General features: G+C 39.6%; 1 protein-coding gene across 3 annotated transcripts in view; it reads left to right on the top strand.

The window, feature by feature from the left end:
• Positions 1-22,161, top strand: part of LOC149317584 (CUB and sushi domain-containing protein 3) — a 796,080-nt gene that overhangs the window by 568,279 nt on the left and 205,640 nt on the right. For all 3 annotated transcript variants that reach the window (XM_089517858.1, XM_089517859.1, XM_089517857.1), the window contains 4 exons: positions 5,198-5,354; positions 5,548-5,739; positions 7,012-7,138; positions 7,904-8,106. In XM_089517858.1, coding sequence (XP_089373984.1) covers positions 5,198-5,354; positions 5,548-5,739; positions 7,012-7,138; positions 7,904-8,106 — 679 coding nt within the window. The remainder of the gene's footprint in view (positions 1-5,197; positions 5,355-5,547; positions 5,740-7,011; positions 7,139-7,903; positions 8,107-22,161) is intronic.

Below are 22,161 nucleotides of genomic sequence, written 5' to 3'. Positions count from 1 at the left end.
TATACACAGATTCTGCACTCACGGATTCAACAATCCACACCATTTAAAAAATTCCAGAATAAATATTCTCAAAAATGAAACACCTCTTTTGTCATTTTATATACGGGACACTATTTTACTATGCCATTGAATACAATGGGACTTGAGCATCCACAGATTTTGGTATCTGTGAGTTTCGGTTCCTGAAACCAAACCTCAGTAGATACCAAGGGCCCATTGAAGTTGCAAAAAATGTTGTAGTGACTCATACTTCTTTTCAGTGTTCCAGCCAAACAGTGATACCTTTTGTGGAGAAAACATAGGCAGATTCAAATGTTGGGAACAGCCAGTGAGAGTTAAGCTAGAAAAGGTGAGGGCTGCTACCAAGAGCAAGTATAAATAGAGGGACAGAGCAGTGCTTGGAGTTAGTTGAGAGAGATTTATTTTACCCTGAGGGGGTATAGCATCCAAGGATGCTGAGGGAGACTGCTATGAGGTGCAGTTAGAAGGGGTTTGGACTCACGTTAGGGACAAGAATGGTCTAGAATTAAAGTGTTGTTGTAATATCCTTCAGTAGATATAGTGCTCTGTGACTTGTGAAGTCACAGATAACCAGAAGGGGTAAAAGATACAGAAGATAGATAAAGGTTCTGTGAGAACTTAGACTGTAAAGGAACATTTATAAGGCTATAAAGAAACAATTGCAAAGATAAGCAAAAGAAACTGTTAAATGATGTAACTACATAAGTATTTCTCCACTGTATCCATCTTGAATGCCATCCTCTAAGAAAGATACTGTTTTCAACCTGATTTATAAACAAAACCCTTTTGTTTGTTCAATAAGCAGTTGTTTGAAGGATTAAAGAAACCTATTAAAATGCTCCCAATAGAGAGAAAAGTCTTTTAGGTTTGAGACACATCAGATAGTAGATGTGTGGCTGTCAACAAATAATTGGTGTTAATTGGGTGTTGGGGAGATTTGAAGACCCAGAGGGCTGGCATCTAGAGAAAGTTCTATTGGAGGTGGCACTAGAAGTGAGAACTGAGTTCAAGTGTTGCATCACAAATTAGGTGGGAAGCTGGTGGGATAGTTGCCATCTTCATGACAAATTGGTGGCAGCAGCAGCACACAGAGAACAGGAGTGAAAGGTTTTGAGAAATTTAGGTAGTGCCACGTTGCCATGTTGTGACACAATTGGTGGCAGCAATGGGATCTAAAAGACCCATTGTGCTGGCACCTAGGAATTGTCAGTAGTAGTGTGAGGTGAGATGTACCCTATCTCTTCACACCTTCTTTGATGATTCTTACCCTTTCATTCTTCCCACACAAAGTTGTACTCATCATATTTAGGCTACTGAGTATGGCCCGTCCTCATTGTTTTTTGTTGGGGTGGATTGCCCTCTCATTTCTCCATGTTTGTTTGGTTGTTTGTTTACTTTGGTCATTGTACTAACTTTGGAGTTCTTTCCACTTTGTTCTCAGAGGACTAAATCTGAATATAGTTCTGACCATATTTAGTAGAATTTACTCTCAGTCCATATGATACTGTAAAGAATGCAAAAGCACACATACACAATCCATCTGTTAAGGGTGTGAATAATACTGATATAGTTTATGAGTCCATATATCTCAGTATACTCTAACACAGATTGTGAATCTATTCGACCCAAAGGTATTCAGAAACTAATTCAAGGGGCAGCAGTTTTGTATGAATTATTTTGATGGGTTAGGTTGTTTCATGGTGCATTGATTTAACAAAAACATATTTTGTATCCCTCCAATTCAAAGGATAGAAGACAGTTATATTTTTATTTTTAACAAGGTGTAAAAAAGTCATATATATGTCTAGAGAGACAGGCTATGTACCCTTCATTCACTGCCATGCAGCTGTTAATGGCCAAAGTATGGCTCAGAACTATACCCCTTTGCATATCAGCTTCATATTGTTGGTGGCTTTTGCCCAGAATTTATTTGCATTTAATTACACTGTACCTACAATGGTTTTCTTTTTTGGTCCAGATTTATCTATGTGGTGCCTTCCTTCAGCAAATATGCCATTCCTTTATGTATTTATTTATCAATATATATTTAAAATGTGTGCAGGAGAATACTAATCATGAGGTATATGATTTGTAGCTTAAGGAAGTAGGCCACATTCAAGGAAAGGTAATCGAACAGTGTCAGAATTATGTTCCACTAAGGTCATGATTAAATTTCTGTGTCATATGCATCAGGGTCCTTTGGAGCAAGTTTATTTACTTCAAACTTTGCTTAAATATACTGCTGAAAACCAATGATTGTTTTTGTTTTTTCTTCATTTATCTTCACTGATAAAATATAAACTGATTTTACTCCACATACGCTTCACATTTTTTTGTGCCTTTCATTGACTTAACACATAACTTTATTATGTTCTGGAAGATTTGGTTTGAGTAGACTTCTGGTACTTGGATTTACTAAAATTTGTACGGAACAGTTGTCTAGATCTAGGGAACATTAAGCCAAATGTTTAAATAACATGATATTTCATTGAATTGTACTTTTGGTTGAAATATTTGTGAAGGAAATTTGTTGATGTGTTCTACCAGGAAAAAAAAGGCATAAATCTTATCTTATGTGCAATATAGTGATATACATCTATGAAAGTATCCATATTTTACATAATCATGGTTGTGTATTTCACTGTGAACTTAATTTGTGTTTTACATCATTTTGATTGATTGCAGTGAGTTAAGCAGTCAGAATACAAATTTGGTAATAGAATTTGTGTTGATAAGAACAGAAGTGTATGACATATTGGAAAGGTGTGCAGAACTGTAGGATACAAAGCCTTCAGAACCTGTGTTCATTCACTGCTTGATGATTACGTCCAGGCATATAGGTGTTTCTTTTGTCTGAGATATTACTTCTGTTGTTTAGGAACACAGAAGAGAAATGGTTTCTGTGTGTATTCATGAGCCCAAACAGACAGGCCAAAATAAAGCTGCTTCGGGTCACTTTGAAGGTATGCTGTTGAAATGACACATGCATCTGAAAAGGCCAGAAGCTGCACCAAAGCTGCGCTCTAGTCCTTAGGACTGGAGCATGGCTTTGGCACAGCTTCAAGCCTCTTCATGCAGCATTTAAACAGCAAACATTCAAAGTGACCCAGAGCAGCTTTACTTTGGCCTGTCTGTTTGGGCCCTAAGTCTCTCCAGACCATCCTAACTTGCAATAAAAGTTTCATCTGAGACAAAATCTAGGCCTGCAACTCTAACATCACCACTTTTCTTCTCCTGTATGATCTTTTCTTGAAGACAAAGTCAATGTAGCTTCCAATGCTTACATCATTTATGCGTTTTGGTTGGTCCAGTAAGGTATCACTTTTTTGGATTTTGTTGTATTTTGGGAATACCTGTTTATGCTTTCTGATTATGTAACTTTATTGATCATATAGGTGGGCTTCTAAGGTATATGTTTATTTTTTAAGGCTGGTACTGTAAGTACCTGCATGTGTTACAGTACCTACTGAAGCTTTTCATTAAAAAAAGAAAAACCTCAAAAATTAATCAGAGATGAAAATATAATAGAGTCAAGTACACATTATTATTTATATATTCTAAGCATTTGTATCTTCTACAGCATTTGCCAATAATACAGCTGCAATTTAGCTCCAGCAAAATTAAATGTGAAAGAATTTCTTTTGATATTTGGCTTTGAAACTGGCTGAGTGCTAAAATATAAACACAGATTGTGTTTGAAATCTTTTCTTCATCTCAGTTCCATTTCAAAGGTATGGAGGGGGGCGTTTTTAGGCTGCTAGGAGTAAAATGAATAAATAGAATCAAGTACATAGGGATTACCTCAGCTGTACAAGTGACTGTAGTTAAGGGGGGAAATAGACAGAGGAAATGTTCTTATTGGATGCTCTATATATTGCTGTAATTTTTAGGGATTTTTTTAAAAAAAACTGTTGGCTTAGTTTAAAAGGAATGAGGTTTCTTTGTTTTGAAAAACAAATGAACAAACACATAAGTTTGCTTTCCTTATGGAACATCCAGCAGCAATTCTCAGCACAAACAGCAACATTTTCTTCTTACCTAGAGTCTGTTTAAAAAAAATCCAGGAGACATCTTGGCAAAAGAACCCCTTTGAAAAGGACATAGAAATAAAGAGCATTGGCATTCCCATCCTCCTGCTCCTTGGATGTAAGAGGGAGCATAGAAACTTGTTCTTAGTATAGGAGTTTAGTACACAGCTAAAAAATGTGACTTACTGCACCCGATTTCAATTCAAATTCAGGATACATCTGGATTTTATCATATGCATTTTGCCACTGATCTGCTGGCTGAGTGCAGCCTGGCTAACTTCTGGCTAGAATCAGTGCTCAGCCAGCCTCTTTTTAAAACTGGGAAACACCCAGATTTGCAAATAGGCTAGCTGAGCTTGGAATCTAGCCAGAGGTTACCCAGGATTCACCTGGCCCGTGGTATCAGCAGCAAAATGCATGCAATGTATCCCCAATTCAAATTGAAATCAGCAGCAGTAAGTCACATTTTTAGCTGTGTGCTAAACTCCTTAGATATGTACCTACCCAGGTGTCCACAGTCTTTAGTGAGCAAAGACACCAAAGAGGCCTATGATTACCCAATTGTCTATAGCATTAAGAAATGTGGATATTTGTTGGCCAAATTGCCTACCCAGCTTCCTTCATCCTCCCTCCTTCCATTGCCATCACAACTGGCAATTAATGAGGCTTTCTTTTGCAAGAGCTCTTGCTTTTTTGCAGTAGGCTGGCTGCCCCCTTAGTCTTCTCCATTGTGATCTTTTTGGTTCCCTTAATGAAATGTGCCGAGGCAGCTTTTGTATATCACTACAAAAAGATTGCATTTCCCCCCTCATTTACCATTTCTATGCCAGTATTATGTACAAAATGGTGGTTTATTATCTTAGGATCACACAATTAAAATATTAGCCATGGCAAACTGAACACATATGTTTTAAAAACCTATGCTAACATGGGAGCCCTTCCCCAGCTATTGCTGTGCAAGTTTTTTCAAGTGAACATATTAGTTCAGTTTAAAAGGAATAAGGTTCATGTTTATAAAAGACTCACTTGTGTCAGCATATAAAAGGAAATGCAGCAGTCCTGATCTGTCTTGTAATTGAAATATGCAGCTTACTTTGCATTTTTCCATTATGATTATTTAAATTATCAAAGGCCAATTTGTTTTACAGATATATGATGGGAAGGATAATACAGCACACATGCTGGGTGCATTTACTGGAGCTTCACTGCGAGGACTGACACTGAGCAGTACTTCAAATCATCTTTGGCTTGAGTTTAATTCAGATTCTGAGGGAACAGATGAAGGTTTTCAACTTGTTTATACTAGTAAGTATTTTAGAAAGTGTGTTTAAGTGTGGGTGGGTATAAAATGGCCACAACTACTTTGCTCCATGAAATAAGACTGGAAGAATATGCCCATCTTGTACAATATCTGATATTTAAATAACACAAAAAGAAAACATTTGTATTAAACATGATTTCTAACCTGATAATACTGCTGTTTTTGTTTCTCCCACAGGTTTTGAACTGTCTCATTGTGAGGATCCAGGTGTGCCACAGTTTGGGTACAAGATAAGTGACCAAGGACACTTTGCTGGCAGTACCATCATTTATGGATGCAATCCTGGTTACACTCTCCATGGAAGTAGCCTTCTTAAGTGCATGACAGGAGAAAGAAGGGCATGGGACTATCCTCTGCCATCTTGTATTGGTACGAGATAGTGTTTTAGCTTTAACAAATGCCTTCTCTTATGTAAAGAAGTTAGTAAATGTTATTATAGTCATTTTTCTCTTGTTCTTCCTAGCTGCACAAAGAACTGCATTTATATACTTATTTAATCACTCCTACATTTCTCTCATTGAAGGTTACAGTTTCAAACTAAATATATTCTGGGTAGCCTCAATGCAGCAAAATATAGAAAAATCCAAAATCCGTAAGCACCAATATCTTTCTTAGGCAACCCCAAAGCATAAACTACATTATGCAAGTTTTTGAAGCTTCACCACTTTCTTCATCAGGCAAAGATGTTAAAAATTATACAGGAGAAAATGGTGACAATGTTCAAGTCACAAGCCTACATTCTGTCTGCAATGTTATTCTGTTGTCAGTTAGGATAGTATAAAGGGATTTCAATGCAAGCAGAGGTCACTTCCCTAATTGGGCAGATGAGAAGTAGGGGCAAAGAGCAACAATAGACAGGTTATAAAAGTTTCACTCCATTAGCAACAGAAAAATAACTTCTCTTGAGGGATTGCTGGATCTCAAGAGGAACTACATTTCTGTTGCTAGTTGAACTGAAATTTTGTTACCTTTCTTTTATTGTTATTTGTCCCTAATCCTCGCATGGCCAATAAGTGAAGTCGTCTTTGCCTGCACTAAAATCCCTCCGTATGATCTTAACTGACAACATCTCAGACAAAATATGCACCGTTACTCTGACATCATTATTTGTATTGTAACATCTTTGCTTGATGAAGAAACCAGTGAAACTTTGAAAGCTTGCATAGTGTATTTTATGCTTTGGAATTGGTCCAATAAAGATATTGCTGCTTGGGGATTTTGGATTTTTGTAAGCAAGACACACCCTGCAATAGTGTTTAGGTTCATGGTCTATCAATTCATGCTAGAATCTGGTATCAAAACTTTGTTGACATCAAAGAAAGATTGGCAAGCTGTCCATAGCCCAAGTACCCCAATGCAGTTAGCTCTTTCTATATATATGCACAGAGATATATAGACATATCAAGGTATTGAATGCAAGGAAGCTTCTATAGATGATTTGGTATTGATGTGAGTGATTGAAGTTTTGTGCCAAAGCTGCCAGCTCTGAACGTTATGCAGTATAACTGCATTCTAGCCTTCCATTTAAAGTACTTACCTTTTGAGCCTTAATTTGTGAAATGGATGTGAAAACTAATTGGCATAGTAATGTTAATGAAAACTATCAGAAATAATTTTGAATTTCTACTTCATTTTCACTAGCTGAGTGTGGAGGTCGTTTTAAAGGAGAATCCTCAGGAAGAATATTATCTCCGGGCTACCCTTTTCCTTATGACAATAATCTGCGGTGTATGTGGATGATTGAAGTTGATCCGGGAAATATTGTCAGGTACTACAATGTGGTTTTAGCTTGTGCAAGGACCAAAACCCCAACACAAAAAATCTGTTGGTACTAAATTCAATAGGAATTAAGTATAATTCTTGTAAATGATCAGTATTTCAGCTGTTCCATATTTTACAAGAGCTAAATACACAGATACCAATGATGTCTGAAGCTTTTCCCTGAAACTTTTCCTTGGAGACAAATAAGTCTTCACTTCCATGTCCTGATTGCGCTGTCTCTCCACGCACGCACGCACGCGCGCGCGCACACACACACACCTTATACCTTTATACTTTACCTTCATTGACTGTGTGTGTGTGTGAGAGAGAGAGGTAATGAGAGAGGAGTTATGTATTGTATAATGCAATCTACCTTAAGGATCTCTTAAAAGTGATCCTCAGCAGTTAAGCATGGTCAATGGAACATATTTTCTGGTTTTGCTGTATATGTTTGTATTTGCTATATATGTTCATATGTAAATATTTATATTGTAAACATATACACATATTTTACATATGTATATAGATATACTATAGAGTCACATTTGAATTGATAGCCCCCTGCTTTTAGCAAAGTACCTTGATTTAAATGTAATAAATGAAATTGGGAAGATACTGACTCTTTAAAGCATTGCACCTTTCCCTGCCCTCATGTTTACAGAACTGGCTTATAAGTTTTAATATTACAGAAGTTAACTTTTGGTCATTGTTACAATTATTTTGTTCTAACTATAAGTCACATGACATGGTAAATCACTGATGTCATTAACAGCCTCCAGTTTCTTGCATTTGATACTGAAGCATCACATGATATTCTTCGTGTTTGGGATGGTCCACTGGAAAATGACATGCTGCTAAAAGAAATTAGTGGCTCCCTTATTCCAGAAGGCATCCACAGCACTCTCAACATAGTCACAATCCAATTTGACACAGACTTCTATATCAGCAAATCCGGATTTGCCATTCAGTTTTCAAGTAAGTTTGTATAATAAGTACAGCTTTAGCGTAGCTCTGAATTGACTAATCCAGATATTGCTTCCTCATATTCAGACTGATAATCTGTAAACAAGTATTCATCTTTGTTTGATTTTTTGTTTGTTTCCCCGTTTTCTCTTTTGTTGGTTTTTATTTTTGAACATTTTTGTAATGCAAGAAAAGCAATTACATTTTTCAACAAATTCATAAATATTAATTTCCTCAGAGGGTGGAATTGTTAGACGATATGATGTGCAGCTAAGGAACCATTAAGCCTTAATATCTTTATATTATTTTGCACTTGAATATTTGGCCTCTTTTTATTTGTATGTGTGTTTATAGTATTTTGTTACTGCTTAAATTTTTAAGAGATACTAGGACATGTCTACATGTCTGCCATATAAGGGTTCAGTATTGACAATGTGTGTCTGTGCAATATTGGTTAACTGAACTATTTTCCTGCCAGTTAAAGATCTGCCTCCATTTATGGAGAAAGCATAATCTATGATCCAGCAGAAGCTTTCAACCAGATGTTTCCTGTGCCACCTGCTATGCCTATCCAGAAGATCCTCAACTTTTCAGAATAGTTCTTCAAGGGCTGTGATGCTTGTTCTTAGGATGACTTCATTGCATCATTAGATTTGTTCCACAAAACTTTGGGAAAAGAATTTGGGAGCAATGTAAAACAAAGCAAACAATGATGGAGCAATGACAGGAATGCCAGGAAAGATTCTAGAGCAGATCAGTAAACAGACAGTCTGTAAATAATAAATAATAATAAAATTTTTATTTATACCCCGCCCTTCCGAATGATCAGGGCGGCTAACAAAGTGCACCGAAGCGCAAACAGAGTACAAGGTTAAAAACAAACACAATATTAACAATCCATAAAAACAATAAAAAGCCCCTTAGCCCAACCTCACGGCCACGAGAGAGGAGGGAGGGGGATGACTAAAATTCAACATGGGTTTCTCAAATAAATCTTGAATAAATATATATCTGTGTATTGAAAATAAATAGAAATGAAAGTAACAGATTGACTATATTAGGTCAGTGCTGAGCATCTTTACCACTTTGACTGATTTCTGGATAATGATTTGAAAACCCTTTTTAGTGCCAGCTATGCTAATTCCTCTTTTCCAACCCAGAGAAATGTGCTAGTTATCATATTCAAGAAATGTAGAAATGCATACCACACATCTGAGATTAAAGTTTGTCCTTTCAAGATAAAAATAGTCAGCCTGATACATTAATTCACTCTTTCCTACCACGTAATTGAAATCATTCTAGATCCTCAGTTATTTTTGATGAACTATAACTATACTTTATTAAACTACAAAAATGTTTTTTAAATCTGACCCAAATACAGAATCATAATATCAAAGAGTAGAAATACTCTTGCACTCAATTTCTGAGAGAATTCTCTTTATCTTTCTCATTAATCCTTTCTCTTTCGTTAATCCTTTCTCTTTCACTAAATTCTTTCAAAGTTGACATCTGATCCAAATGAAATGTAAGATAGTCAGAATGTTGCCATAGTAATCAGTAGTATGATTCAATGGCTTTGAATTGTTGACAGTCAAAATTCTTTGAAGATTTGGATTATTGCAAGTATTCTGCTCCCCCCTTCCCCCCCCCCTCTTAATTCAAAAGAAATTTATTATGTTGGGATGTTCCTGAATGTGTAGCAGGATTTGCACCAAACCAGGTGGACAAAATATATTGCTAGATCAAATGAAGACTTTTTGTGGAACATATAAATCCTTGAACTTTATTTAACAAGTCTAGAATTTGAATAGACTTCACTGTTTCTGTAGCTTTGTGGTTAGGTTTTAGCAGTATACAAAGATGGTGTCCCATAATAACCAACTATATGCCTCCAAGAAACCCTTGAGTAGGATATGAAAACAATTTTGGTCCCCCATGGATGTAAATTGGGAGCCAGCATAGTGCAGTGGTTTGAATGTTGGTCTGGGACACCAAGAGACCAAAGTTTGAATCCCCACTCAGCTATGGAAACCTACTATGAGACCTTGGACAAGTCACAGAGTTTCAACCTCAGAGGAAGACAAGGGCAAAACACCTCTGAAGAAATTCTGCCAAGAAAACTCCATGATAGGTTCACTTTGGGTTGTCAGTAAGTGAGAAATAGGACCTATTTGTTTGTCTTTTTGGCCATCCACTGTATCCTCAGCACTCTTTTCCAGCACCATGTCTCAAATGAGTCCTATCCATTTTTTTCACTGTCCAGCTTTCACATCCATATATAGTGATGGGAAATACAGTGGTCTGGACAATTCTAACTTCAGTGTTTTAGTGTTCCATCTTTACACTTTAGGATCTTATCTAGTTCTCTCATGGTGGCCCTTCCCATTCCTAGTCTTCTTCTTATTTCTTGACTACAATCTCCATTCTGACCAATATTTGATCCAAGGTACAGGGACTGTTTGACTATTTTTTTCCAGCAGTAATCCTTTATTTGTAAATCACTTAGTACATTGGCAAGCATATAGAAATGTACTTCCTATTGCTGTTGTTATAATGTATACTTTGGGGGGGGGGAACCCACTTTCAGGAAAGACTATGGATAAACAGATAAATATGGATAAACAGAATGTCTTGCAATTGACATTCAATTGCATGGAAGTGAAAGCTGTGCAGTGAACAGGAAAAAATCGAGTCATTTAACCTGGAATGTTAGAGGACAGGTATACATGGACCATCAAAAAGACAAATAAGTACATCAGAGAACCCAGATATGAACTTTCACTAGAAGCTTAAATGATTAAACTGAATATATCATACTTTGGACATAGCAGGAGAAAACTTGGCATTTAAAAAGTGCTTAATAAAGTGGAAGGCGGTAGTAAAATAGGAAGTTCACTTTCTGAATGGACTAAGTCAATAAAGAAGACATGGCCCTGAACTTGCAACGTCTGAACGGGTTTGCTGATAACTGAACCTTATAGAGCTATCTTATTCATAGGGCCACCATCTCAAAGCAGACTTGATGGCAAATAACAACAATGCACAACAGATGTGATAGGAACATTAGCTCGCCTCCGCCAACAAATTATTTTGTTTGGGGGAAGCTGAGAAATTTTGGAGAAAGTGAACTTCCTGCCTCTTCCATCCATTTAGTGTTTATGAAACAAAACAGAAACCACAGAGCTAGTGTGTTTCCTTCTTGTGAAGGGGATATATCTTTTACCAAGTGAAGTATCAAGAACCTACTGCTTTTCTGTTGGAAATAGTGGGTCACCTATAAGGGGACATTATCAAAAGGATATACTGAATTGGAAGACATAGCCATATTAGTTTGTATAGCGATCTTGTAGCACCTTTGAGACTAACTGGTTGAAAGAGCTTTCTTTCTGGCATCATGAGCTTTCGTACAATAAATGCATTTGAGGAAATAGACTTTACTAATGCACCTGAAGAAGGGTCAAAACAGACAGCCTTGAAGGGGCAGCTTCAAGCCACCCCTGAGAAAGCCAGATGGGGGCCACAGCAACCACATGCTGCAGCCCCAAACCAGCCAGTTTCCATGCCAAATAGGATCAGAAAAATCCACTTCTATTTGGAACAGGAAAAAAAGCTGCCCCTTTGCTGCTGTAGCTGGCTTTTTGCTGGCTCTGGGCCAAGTGGCATCTAAACACGACATCCCCAAGCTGGATAGAAGCCAGCTGGCATGTATTCACTGGTGTGGCTTCTGTCTGGCTTGGGGGTTTGGCACATCTAAATGCCACATTCCTGAGCCAGCATAGAGCCAGATTTTCAGGGCTGTCTGTTTTGGCCTAAAGTAGAATTTAGTCTACGAAAGCTCATGCTACAAAATTCTTTCTTTCAGTTAGTCTCAAAGGTGCTACAAGATCTCTCTACCCATTAGGAGTGTTACCAGAGGAATTGACACCCTCTTTTTTTACAGTTCCATTGAGTTAACAAGCTAGCTAAGGAGAAAAGCAATGACACATTGCTTCCCACTTCTGTTCTCATTAGAGTGTTTTTTGTTTTTTGTTTTTTTTTTTGCCAGATTGAAAGATACAGCTTTGATATAGTCAATATACTAGACCAGATGTGCAGGATCCAGTGTGGCTGGTATTTAAAATGGAGATCAAGTTGCAGGAGTTAGAGTGCTTGTCTGTGATTTGATCCTAGATTCATATCCCCACTAGTCATGAAACTCACTGAGTGACCTTGGACCTGTAATCCCTTTTCTGTCTTTCAGAGGGATCTACTTCACAGGGTTGTTGTGAGAATAAAATGGGGAGGAGAGGAATGATGTATGAAGCTTTGAACTCAATGAGGGGAAGAAAGGATATACACATAACTAATTAATAAATAGTAAATGGGTGGCATAACCTGAACCCATCACTTCTTTTGGTTCCCACTCCACTTTTAAAATACCTCCCCTTGTGGGCTTGTTTTGGTGGCACAGCTCCTCAAAAAAGAAAAGATATGGTAAAAAGTGGTTTGGGGAAAAACGGAAAGATTTAACATCCCCCTATACATACATATATCCTCACACCAGCACATTTTTTTAGGGATTCAGTGGTGACCGGGCACAAATCATATAAGTCTGCTGCTGTTCCATGGCATCTCATTTGGTCCTGAGATTGATACAAGTTGCTCATAAGAATGCTGATGATATCAGCAATGGTAGCTAGAAAAGATTAAAAGTAAAGAGAAGGATCATAAAACGATGGGGGGAAATCTCCCTATGAAGGGGAGATTGTGCTGAATCTATGTGTAAAACATTTATGATTGAAACGATTGCAAATTAGTCTTGGGGAAATTATATTTAATATCTTCTTGGAATGACCTTGGCAATGAAAAAAGCAATGTATTCATGAAATGTGCTAATGGTATAAAGTTGGGGGATGAAACAGAGAGGATAGGAAGATTAGGCAGATACTGTTAGATAACTTCATGGCAAACAGTAATTGAAAAGGGATGAAATTTTCTACTGCCATGTATGGGGGGGGGGGGGGGTTGGGGACATTTGGAAACTATTAGGAAACTTTTTCCTACTCTTTATGTAGGAAACTAATATTTTGCAGATGCAAGAATTTTTGAAATGCCAGAAAAGAAGGAGACCTGGGGACTTCCTCATTACAGAGTGAGAATGAGTCATGGATGTAAAACAAACAAAGTTAGAAGGAAGCCAAATATGATCCAGCTGTATATTTACTAGTTAATGCAAGAAAATATGAATGCCACTGTGCAAATTTTTTTTAATACTTTATACTTTTTAGTGGTATAGACACAAAATAAATTCAGAACTAGAATGTGAACTATTAAAGTAAGAGAAGCAGAAACAATCATTTCACCTTTGTATGGGTACAGATGCCAATGTTTTATTTTATTAGGTTTAGCTGTTAGATAAATACTTTTCATGTCCTTATGGTATCATGGTGGACCATACAATGATTTTTGACCATTTGTTGATGAAATAAAAGTACATTATACATACTGTAACAAATTTTCCATTCTTCAATCATCCATTTCTCTATAGCCATATTAGGAATGGAGAAAAGAGCAGCGATACAGATAATATGGTTTTATATATTTATGTAGTTATTGGATTTATACCTCACCTTTCTTCCAAAATAGGATTCAAAATGAGATTTATATATAGGATCACATCCTGAACCTGAGTTGCAAATTTGTAACCAGTGAGAGGATTTATTTATTTAATAGTTTCAATTTTTACTGGTGAACTATTTCATTTCTAATACGCTTGTTAGGAAATGTGGTATAAACCCACTAACCATTTTTGAAGACCTTCTTATTAATTCTGCAAATAATGTTCAAGATCTAACATTTAAAGTCACTGACTTGCTGATCAGTTGATTAGATGAGTAGGAAAAAGCAGTGTGATCTTGGGTTTTCTGAATGTGGATCGTAGCCTCCCTATCCACATCACCCACTCCCAAGGCAGGAACACTGATAGGCTGTCTATGTAATACTACATCAAGCTGTGCTGCATGGTTATTTTGTTTTGTTGCCTTCCCACACTGCATGTGCATCATTGCTCAAACATACTGCCAGAGGCCCCCAATTACCTCCCTCTTCCTATGCAGAGCCATTCCCTTTGATGACCTGCCCATCTGATCGATCACACAGTAGCATGTGCAATGCACTGCTTGTACAGTGCATCCATGTGTTGGTGTGTCTAGTGATACATCAGCAAAGCACAGTCATGGAGGCTCCCTGTACATGTCCCCTTCACCCCATGGCCCCTGCTGGGTGTCTGGTTTGTGCATGTTGTAAATACATCCATTGCATTATTGGAAATCACGTTTTTGCTTTGCTGCAATTATGCACATTTTTTGCCTTGAGTTGGAGTATCCAAGCTTCTTCTTTTCTCTTTTTAGTTCCAGAGTATGGCTTCATATTGCTTTCCACCTACTTTTGCCTCAAGCATTGTCTAAAGAGACTGGCTTCAAAGCTATTAGTATCCACCTTATTTGGCCAGTGCAGACTACCCCATAGACACACTAAAATAGTTTTAAGGGAGGATTTAACTACAAACAAATGTGGAAACAAATGGTGAATAAAAGTCCTATGCATTATTTCACCACATATATTAGGGAATATATGATTAAGCTTATTTACAAATGGCAGAAGTTTTAGTCAGGTTTGAAAATACGGAAGCTCAAAATATGGGAGAGGTCAGAAAAACATAGTTTTTGCATTCCCACCTAATAGCCTTGATCTGTGATTCAACCATGATGGCAAGCTGTGGTTAAAGAGACATGCCATATTGCTAGCCAAAAGGTTCAAACTGAATGTATATGAAGATTTTTCTTCCCCCTGATGGCTATAAATAGCATGCCACTGGAAAGATGCAATGAATCTTTATCTTCATAGTTTAAAATGATACTCTAGCCACTTCCCCTTATAGAAATGGTGGCTGTGTATATGCCAGAAAAAATGTAGAGGCCAGGCACACAGCTCCTTCTAATTATTCTAAGTATAATAATAGTCAGTATTGTCCATTTCCTTCACACAGTTGCCTGCTGCCACAATGCAGAATTAATGAAGTTCGACACCACTTTAACTCTCATGGCTCTATCCTATGAAATCCTGTAATTTGTAGTCTGTTGTTGCAACATAGCTTTCTGACAGAAATATCTCAGAAAACTACAGCTCTCAGAATTATAAAGCATTGAGCCATTAGACTCATAGAGGTATCAAACAACATTAATTCTGCAGAGTACATGCAACCTAATTTATGGTACCAGTTTATTACTATTCGAAGCACTTTATTTAGTGACTGATAATTACTGTGGTCTCTGTAATCTGCCCCTGTTACCAGCCTGGCAGCAGTTCTTTGAACCAGATGAATTTTCCGAACACTCTTCAAAGGCAGCCCCATGTAGAGCCCGTTACAGTAGTCCAAACAGGATGTTACCAAGGCATGTATCACCGTGGCCAGATCCAGCATCTCAAGGAACGGGTACAGCTGGTGCACGAGTTTTAAATATACAAAAGCACTCCTGGTCACAGCAGAGACCTGGACCTCCAGGTTCAAAGCTGAGTCCAAGAGTACCCCCAAACTGTGAACCTGTGTCTTCAGGGGGAGTGTGACCCCTTCTAACACAGGCTGGATTCCTATTCCCTGATCTGCCTTCTGTTTTGTCTGGATTAAGTTTCCATTTATTTGCCCTCATCCAGTCCATTACTGAAGACAGACACTGGTTTAGGACCAGGACAGCCTCCTTGGATTGAGGTGGGAAGGTAATAGTAGAGTTGAGTTTCATCTGCATATTGATGACACTGCACCCCAAAACTCTGGGGTAGCAAACATGGGGTACACATAGGGAATGTATCTTGTGTCTTCTCTCTTTTGCAGTGTAGATGACTTACCAATTGGGACATGCATCTACACTGCATGTGAAGGATTAACACTTGCAATGGTGGATTGACAATGAGATAGGAGCATAGGAAGAAGAACTTCTGTTATCAACTTGCAAGGAAATATAAATAAGAAACACATAATATCTGACTATGGGATTTCTGGCAATGAGAAATTTGATGAATGGACAGCAGCTGCAGCTTAAGTGCCTTTTGTGGGTTTCCAACAAACTGCTTTTTGTGGCGTTGGGCATACAGGACTAGATTCACTGGGTGAAAAAAAGTGTTGTAATATCCTGCTCCCCAAATTTGCACATGTCATAGGAGATCTTGGGGTGGGAGCTTCAAGCCATCTGCCAATTCGGGGCCTGGTAAGCTTGCCATAAATATAGATCACAGAGGTAGTCCACCTAAGCTGTTAATGCTGGGTTTAGTCTGAAATTGCGGTTGCTCTCAACATTATCCCAACACATGTCACACTGAATGGACCAGTAGTAAGTATGTTCAGTGATATCCGTTTGCCCATTGCTGAAGCTTTTGATCTCTGCCTTCTTCTCTGGCCCTAAATGCTGTCAGAAAAATCAGTATAATCTGAAGAGAAGTAAAATGATATAAATTTGTTGGAAAGAACTAAGGATTTATATTCAGTTTGGTATAGAAATCTTAAGCAAATTACTGGGGTTTTAACTGTGGACATTGCTGAGACAAATTGCGAACACTTAATAGACAAAATATCCAAGGATTTAAGATGATCTAAATTTAAAATCTTACTTTTAAGTGGGGTAGCCTCAGTAAATATTAATGTTTTACCCAAGCTTCTTTCTTCTTGAAAAATATCCCTCTGATAACAGAGGAAAGCAATTTGAACACACTGCAGAATATACTATTATATTTAGGATGAGTAATAGAAAATAGATTAATGAAAAGTTAATTAAAGTATGTGAGCCATTCATCACATTTATATTACAGTTATATTCATTATACTATTAAACAGTTATTATTAAACTTATTATTGTTGTAAAATTGTAATTTTGCTTAAATAAAATCTTAAAAAGAAAGAACATTGAAATAATAAAACCAGCAATAAAATACAGATAACAACACATATACACACTATATTTTATGCTCACACATGCACACACAGAGAGAGAGAGAGCGCGCTTGTTTTCTGCTGCTCCAGAGACTAGGACCTGGAGCAATGGATGCAAGCTACAGGAAAAGAGATTTCACCTCAACATTAGGAAGAACTTCCTGACAGTCAGGGCTGTTTGACAGTGGAACAAATTCCCTCGGAGCGTAGTGGAGTCTCCTTCCTTAGAGGTCTTTAAACAGAGGCTGGATGGCCATCTGTTGGGGATGCTTTGATTTAGATTTCCTGCATGGCAGGGGTTGGACTGGATGGCCCTTGTGGTCTCTTCCAACTCTATGATTCTCTGATTCTATGAGAGAGAGAGAGCATTAAATATAGTATAAATATACTAAAATGTGTATAATAAAAATAGCACAGCCAGTCTTTATAAATGTAGCAGTACACATAGTCAGTACACTATATAAAATACACAAAGGAGATTATCACACAATTTAAAAGAGCAATTTACCGCTGTCAAATTGAATTCTAATTAGGGCTGCATCTGGATACTATCACACCAGTTTTGCCGCCAACACTGCTGAGCAGGTTTAGCCTGGGTAACTTTTGACTAGAATCCAAGCTCCTGGCTTTGAAAAGAGGCCGTCTGAGCTTGGATTATAGCTGGGCTGCACCCAGCAGGTGGTGGTGGCAGGAAAACATGTGCGATAATACCTGGATGCAGCCCGAATTAGAATTCAATTTGGCAGCGGTAAGTCGCTATTTAAAGATGTAAGATTGCTGACCAACTCATTAAATAACGAGACCAGACACAAAGAACTGGGTTATAAAATGGGCAACTTTATTAAAATTCAATCTATTTAACTTTATTTCTTGAGAACTGCAAGCCCAGGGGGGAGAACCTTGTGCAGGAACAGCTGGCGGATGGTCTGCTCCAAGACGAATTCCCCAGCTGCGAAAACACCTGAGCCCCAAGGGCAATCCATACTTTGGATTGCTCCCTGGCCAGCTCTCATCCAGCAGGCCAACCCAAGACTTCCCCACTTAACTCTCAAGACTTAAGTGAGGGTTTGAATCTCAAGCCAGCCCCAAGGCAAGTCTCTTTCCCTTCGTGTTTAGTCTCAAGATGTATACCTCAGTTCCAGAGACCCACCTTCTCCCTTTAGGAGGGTGTTGAGGTGCTCACCGAACCGACTATCTCCCCCCACCTATGCATGAGGCCTATTTATGGCCACACCCTAAGCCAATCATCCAATTCCCCATCCAACAGTGTAGGGTAGGCAAAAAACCCTTGGGAAAACAAGGGCAAAAATTCCTACCTGGCCCCGAAGCAACCAGAATGAATCTTACACTGTCTTTGAGGTGGGAGGGTGGGCCAGCTCTTTCAAACTGACAGGGAGGCCAAGGGCAGGCGAGCCTTAAATAGGGTTAGCCCTGCCCTCTCCCTCTCTAACGGGCATGCGAAAGTGTGCCATTTTGTTTAAAACAACTGGTCTCTCCAATGAGAGGCCAGCAAAACCTTCTCGCTGAGCCAATGGGCTCCGAGAAGCATAGGCGGGTTATAAACCGCCGCTTTGAGGCGGTCTGCCGCCACCGCTGTTTGCTCCGTGCGGGAGCCGCAGCAGCCACACCGCACGGCTCCCGCACGGACCGAAAAAGAAGCTCCAAAATGGAGCTTCTTTAAGTGGCGCCTCTATGACGTCGCGAGGCGCCAGGGGTGGACTCGCGACATCATAGACGCCGTGACACGTGTGGACGCACAGTGTCCAATACGTAAACATGGTGGCCCCCATGTGGAAGGGGCACCGCCATGTTGTACGTATGGAATACGTACTAGGGTTAGGGGGGTGCGGAAGCACCGCCCCTTCCTAACCCTAATACATATTCCATACGTATTTTTTGGCGGTTTGTAACCCGCCATAATCTCCAAAGAGAGATTATTTCTGTTTTATTTCCCATCTTGTAAAAAAGGTCACAGTAAAGATTTGCAAAGATTACATACAGATTCATGGAGAGCATGAATATCCTGACTTATTAAACCAAGATTGAATTTTCGTGTGTGAGAGCCTCTTGTACACAAGACTGTATTACAGGAGTGATTACAATGTCCTAAGACATTTTTACCATTGTTGAAATGTAGCCTATCTCCAATGTTTTTTGTGGGAATCTAGTAAAGATATCTTAGCAGAAACTGCTAAAAGGAAGAATGGAATGGTAGAATATGTTAGAATTCTGAATTTGGAATACTGAATACAAAAAAAGTGTTAAGAGATAAAGAAAAGAGACTGAGGGGCTGTACAGATGGGTAGCGGGGCACCTCCACTTTTTGCCCTGGATCGGTGTCGGGGCAACCGCACGCAGCAGCACTGATCTGCTCCCTGCACAGAGCAAAAAGAAGCCACCCCAAATGGCTTCTTGTGCCCAGGAAAGGGCACCACAAGCGCTGGCACACCATGTTGACGCCCCTTCCACAATGTGCAGTTTGGATGCTGCACTGGAGGTGTGTCATCATGGTGCATGCCATGTGAACCAGCGCATGCCAAAATGGTGCCTCACAGGTGGCACTAGGGCTTTGAGCATGTGGACACTCAGCCTCACCCTGGGCACAGCCCCTGATACACCAAATAACAATGAGGAGAAAGAAAAATTAAAACAAGAAGTAAAAAATATTTGTGAAACAACAGTGATTACAAAGAAAGAGAAGAGTAAAGTTAAAAGCAAATAGTACACAAGAGACCCAATTTGCCTAAATATATGGGTGAATTGCTCTATGGGTACTTGATCCAGTTCTTCTGGGTGATGCTAGTACTTAATCTTCTAGTTTTAACAGAAGCAGACTTGGCAGCAATGTGTGTCCTTTTATTGCTTGTTGAAAAATACAAAATGAGGAAGAGCTGTGTTTTTTGACACTGCAAGATTAGCATACAAATCTCTACAACAGTGAACAGTGTGCTTTCAAACAGCGTGCTGGTGGCTTGTGACCCAATTGTGATTTAGTTAAACCTTTGTTTGAGATAACTTTTGTTAAATCCTATTCAGTTAAAGCAACTGCTTCACATTTTTGTGAGCTTTGGCATTTCACTGGGAAACAAACAAACAAGTAACAGAAGGCTAAAATTTATTTTATATCAGCATAGACAGGTCCAAAAGCATGCGTGTGCTGATGAACTAAAAATAAAGCATATTGCAGTTTAATTTGTCATGTTTTCTTTTAAGGAAAATAGGTATTTGGCCATCATTAATATTTGATTGGCTAATGGAAAATTACATTCATAAGCTTGTATGGGATAAAATGGTAAACTTATTGCTGAGCACTCTTTGTATAATTTTGCTACTGGGATATATGCTATAATGAAGCAGAGTTACATCCACACCTAAGCCAATTTTCCAAGTCCCCGAACAACAGTGTGAGGTAGGCGAAAAAGCCTTGGAAAGGGGAGAAAATTCCTACCCAGCCCTTAACACGACCAACACACCCACACTGAAGTTGAGGCGGGAGGGTGGGACAACGTTTGTAGTGCTTCACTTACATTGCTTTTAACAGGACTGTGGTAATTTGACTTCTTTGGATTATGTCTAATGTGGATATAAATAATAATAATAAAAATTTTATTTGTATACCGCCCTTCCAATGATCAGGGCGGTGAACAACAGGTTAATAATACAGTACAATACAATACATATTAAAATACAGTACACTACACAACACTACTAAAAACAATACTAAACCCCATCAGCCAGCAGCCATTGCTGTCGGAGGGGGGAGCACTAGCTGGAACTTGATTCAGGGAATGCTAATTGGAATAGGAAGGTTTTTAACTCCCTCCTGAACTGGGCCAGGGAGGTGGCCGAGCGGAGCTCTATGGGCAGCGTATTCCAGAGGGCCGGGGCGGCGATGGAATATGACCTCCTCGTTGTGGAGGCTAGTCTAGCCCCTGGAACCCTCAGTAGTTGCTGCCCAGATGTTCTGAGGGTGCGGGGCGGAATGTATGGAGAGAGGCGGTTCTCCAGGTATCCTGGGCCCAAGCCATATAGGGCTTTATAGGTTATTACCAACACCTTGTATTGTGCCCGGAAGCGAATGGGCAGCCAATGCAGATCTTTAAGTACAGGTGTAATATGACTGGCCCTGGAAGTGCCAGTGACCAGTCTGGCTGCCATATTCTGTACCATCTGTAGCTTCTGGGTGTGGTACAAGGGTTGCCCCATGTAGAGCGCATTGCAGAAATCCAATCGAGAGGTTACCAGAGCGTGTACCACCGTTTCAAGGTCCCTCTGGGCCAGGTATGGGCGCAGCTGGCGAATAAGCCGGAGCTGATAACAGGTGCTCTTGACCGTCGCATTCACCTGAGATGTAAGGTGAAGCGACGAATCAAGAAGCACCCCCAGACTGCGCACGGAGTCCTTCACAGGAAGCGTGATCCCGTTCAGGACAGGTGGAACCACCACCATTCCTGGACCAGGGGAACCTATCACAAGTACCTCCGTTTTCTCTGGATTCAGACTGAGTCGGTTTTCCCTTATCCAGCCCATTACCGACTCCAGACAGGCCACGAGAGGAGAGACGCCATCCTCGGTCACTGCATCAGTCGGAGACATAGAGAAGACTATTTGGGTGTCATCAGCGTACTGATAACCCCGCGCCCCATGTCTCCAGATGATCTCTCCCAGCGGTTTCATGTAAATGTTAAAAAGCATGGGAGACAGAATGCCTTCTTGAGGGACCCCAGATCTAAGGGCCCTCTTATCGGAGCACACGTCTCCCAGCTGCACCATCTGGAACCTCCCAGAGAGGTAGGATCGGAACCACTGGAGCGCAGTGCCCCCGATTCCCACCCCTGCCAGGCGCTCCAGAAGGATACCATGGTCTATGGTATCGAAAGCCGCTGAGATGTCCAAGAGCACCAACAGGGACACGCTTCCCATGTCGATGCCCAGACAGAGATCATCGACCAAGGCGACCATGGCCGTCTCAACCCCGTAACCCGCCCGAAAGCCGGTTTGAAATGGGTCCAGATAATCCGTTTCATCCAAGATCGATTGAAGCTGGATTGCAACCGCCTTCTCGATCACCTTCCCCAAAAATGGCAATAGCGATACTGGCCGAT

This window comes from Sceloporus occidentalis, unplaced genomic scaffold (genome assembly GCF_023333645.1).
Source record: "Sceloporus occidentalis isolate IW3139 unplaced genomic scaffold, rSceOcc1.0.p SCAF_3, whole genome shotgun sequence".
In the NCBI taxonomy this organism is placed as follows: domain Eukaryota; kingdom Metazoa; phylum Chordata; class Lepidosauria; order Squamata; family Phrynosomatidae; genus Sceloporus; species Sceloporus occidentalis.
This window is presented reverse-complemented; position numbering and strand designations above follow the sequence as displayed.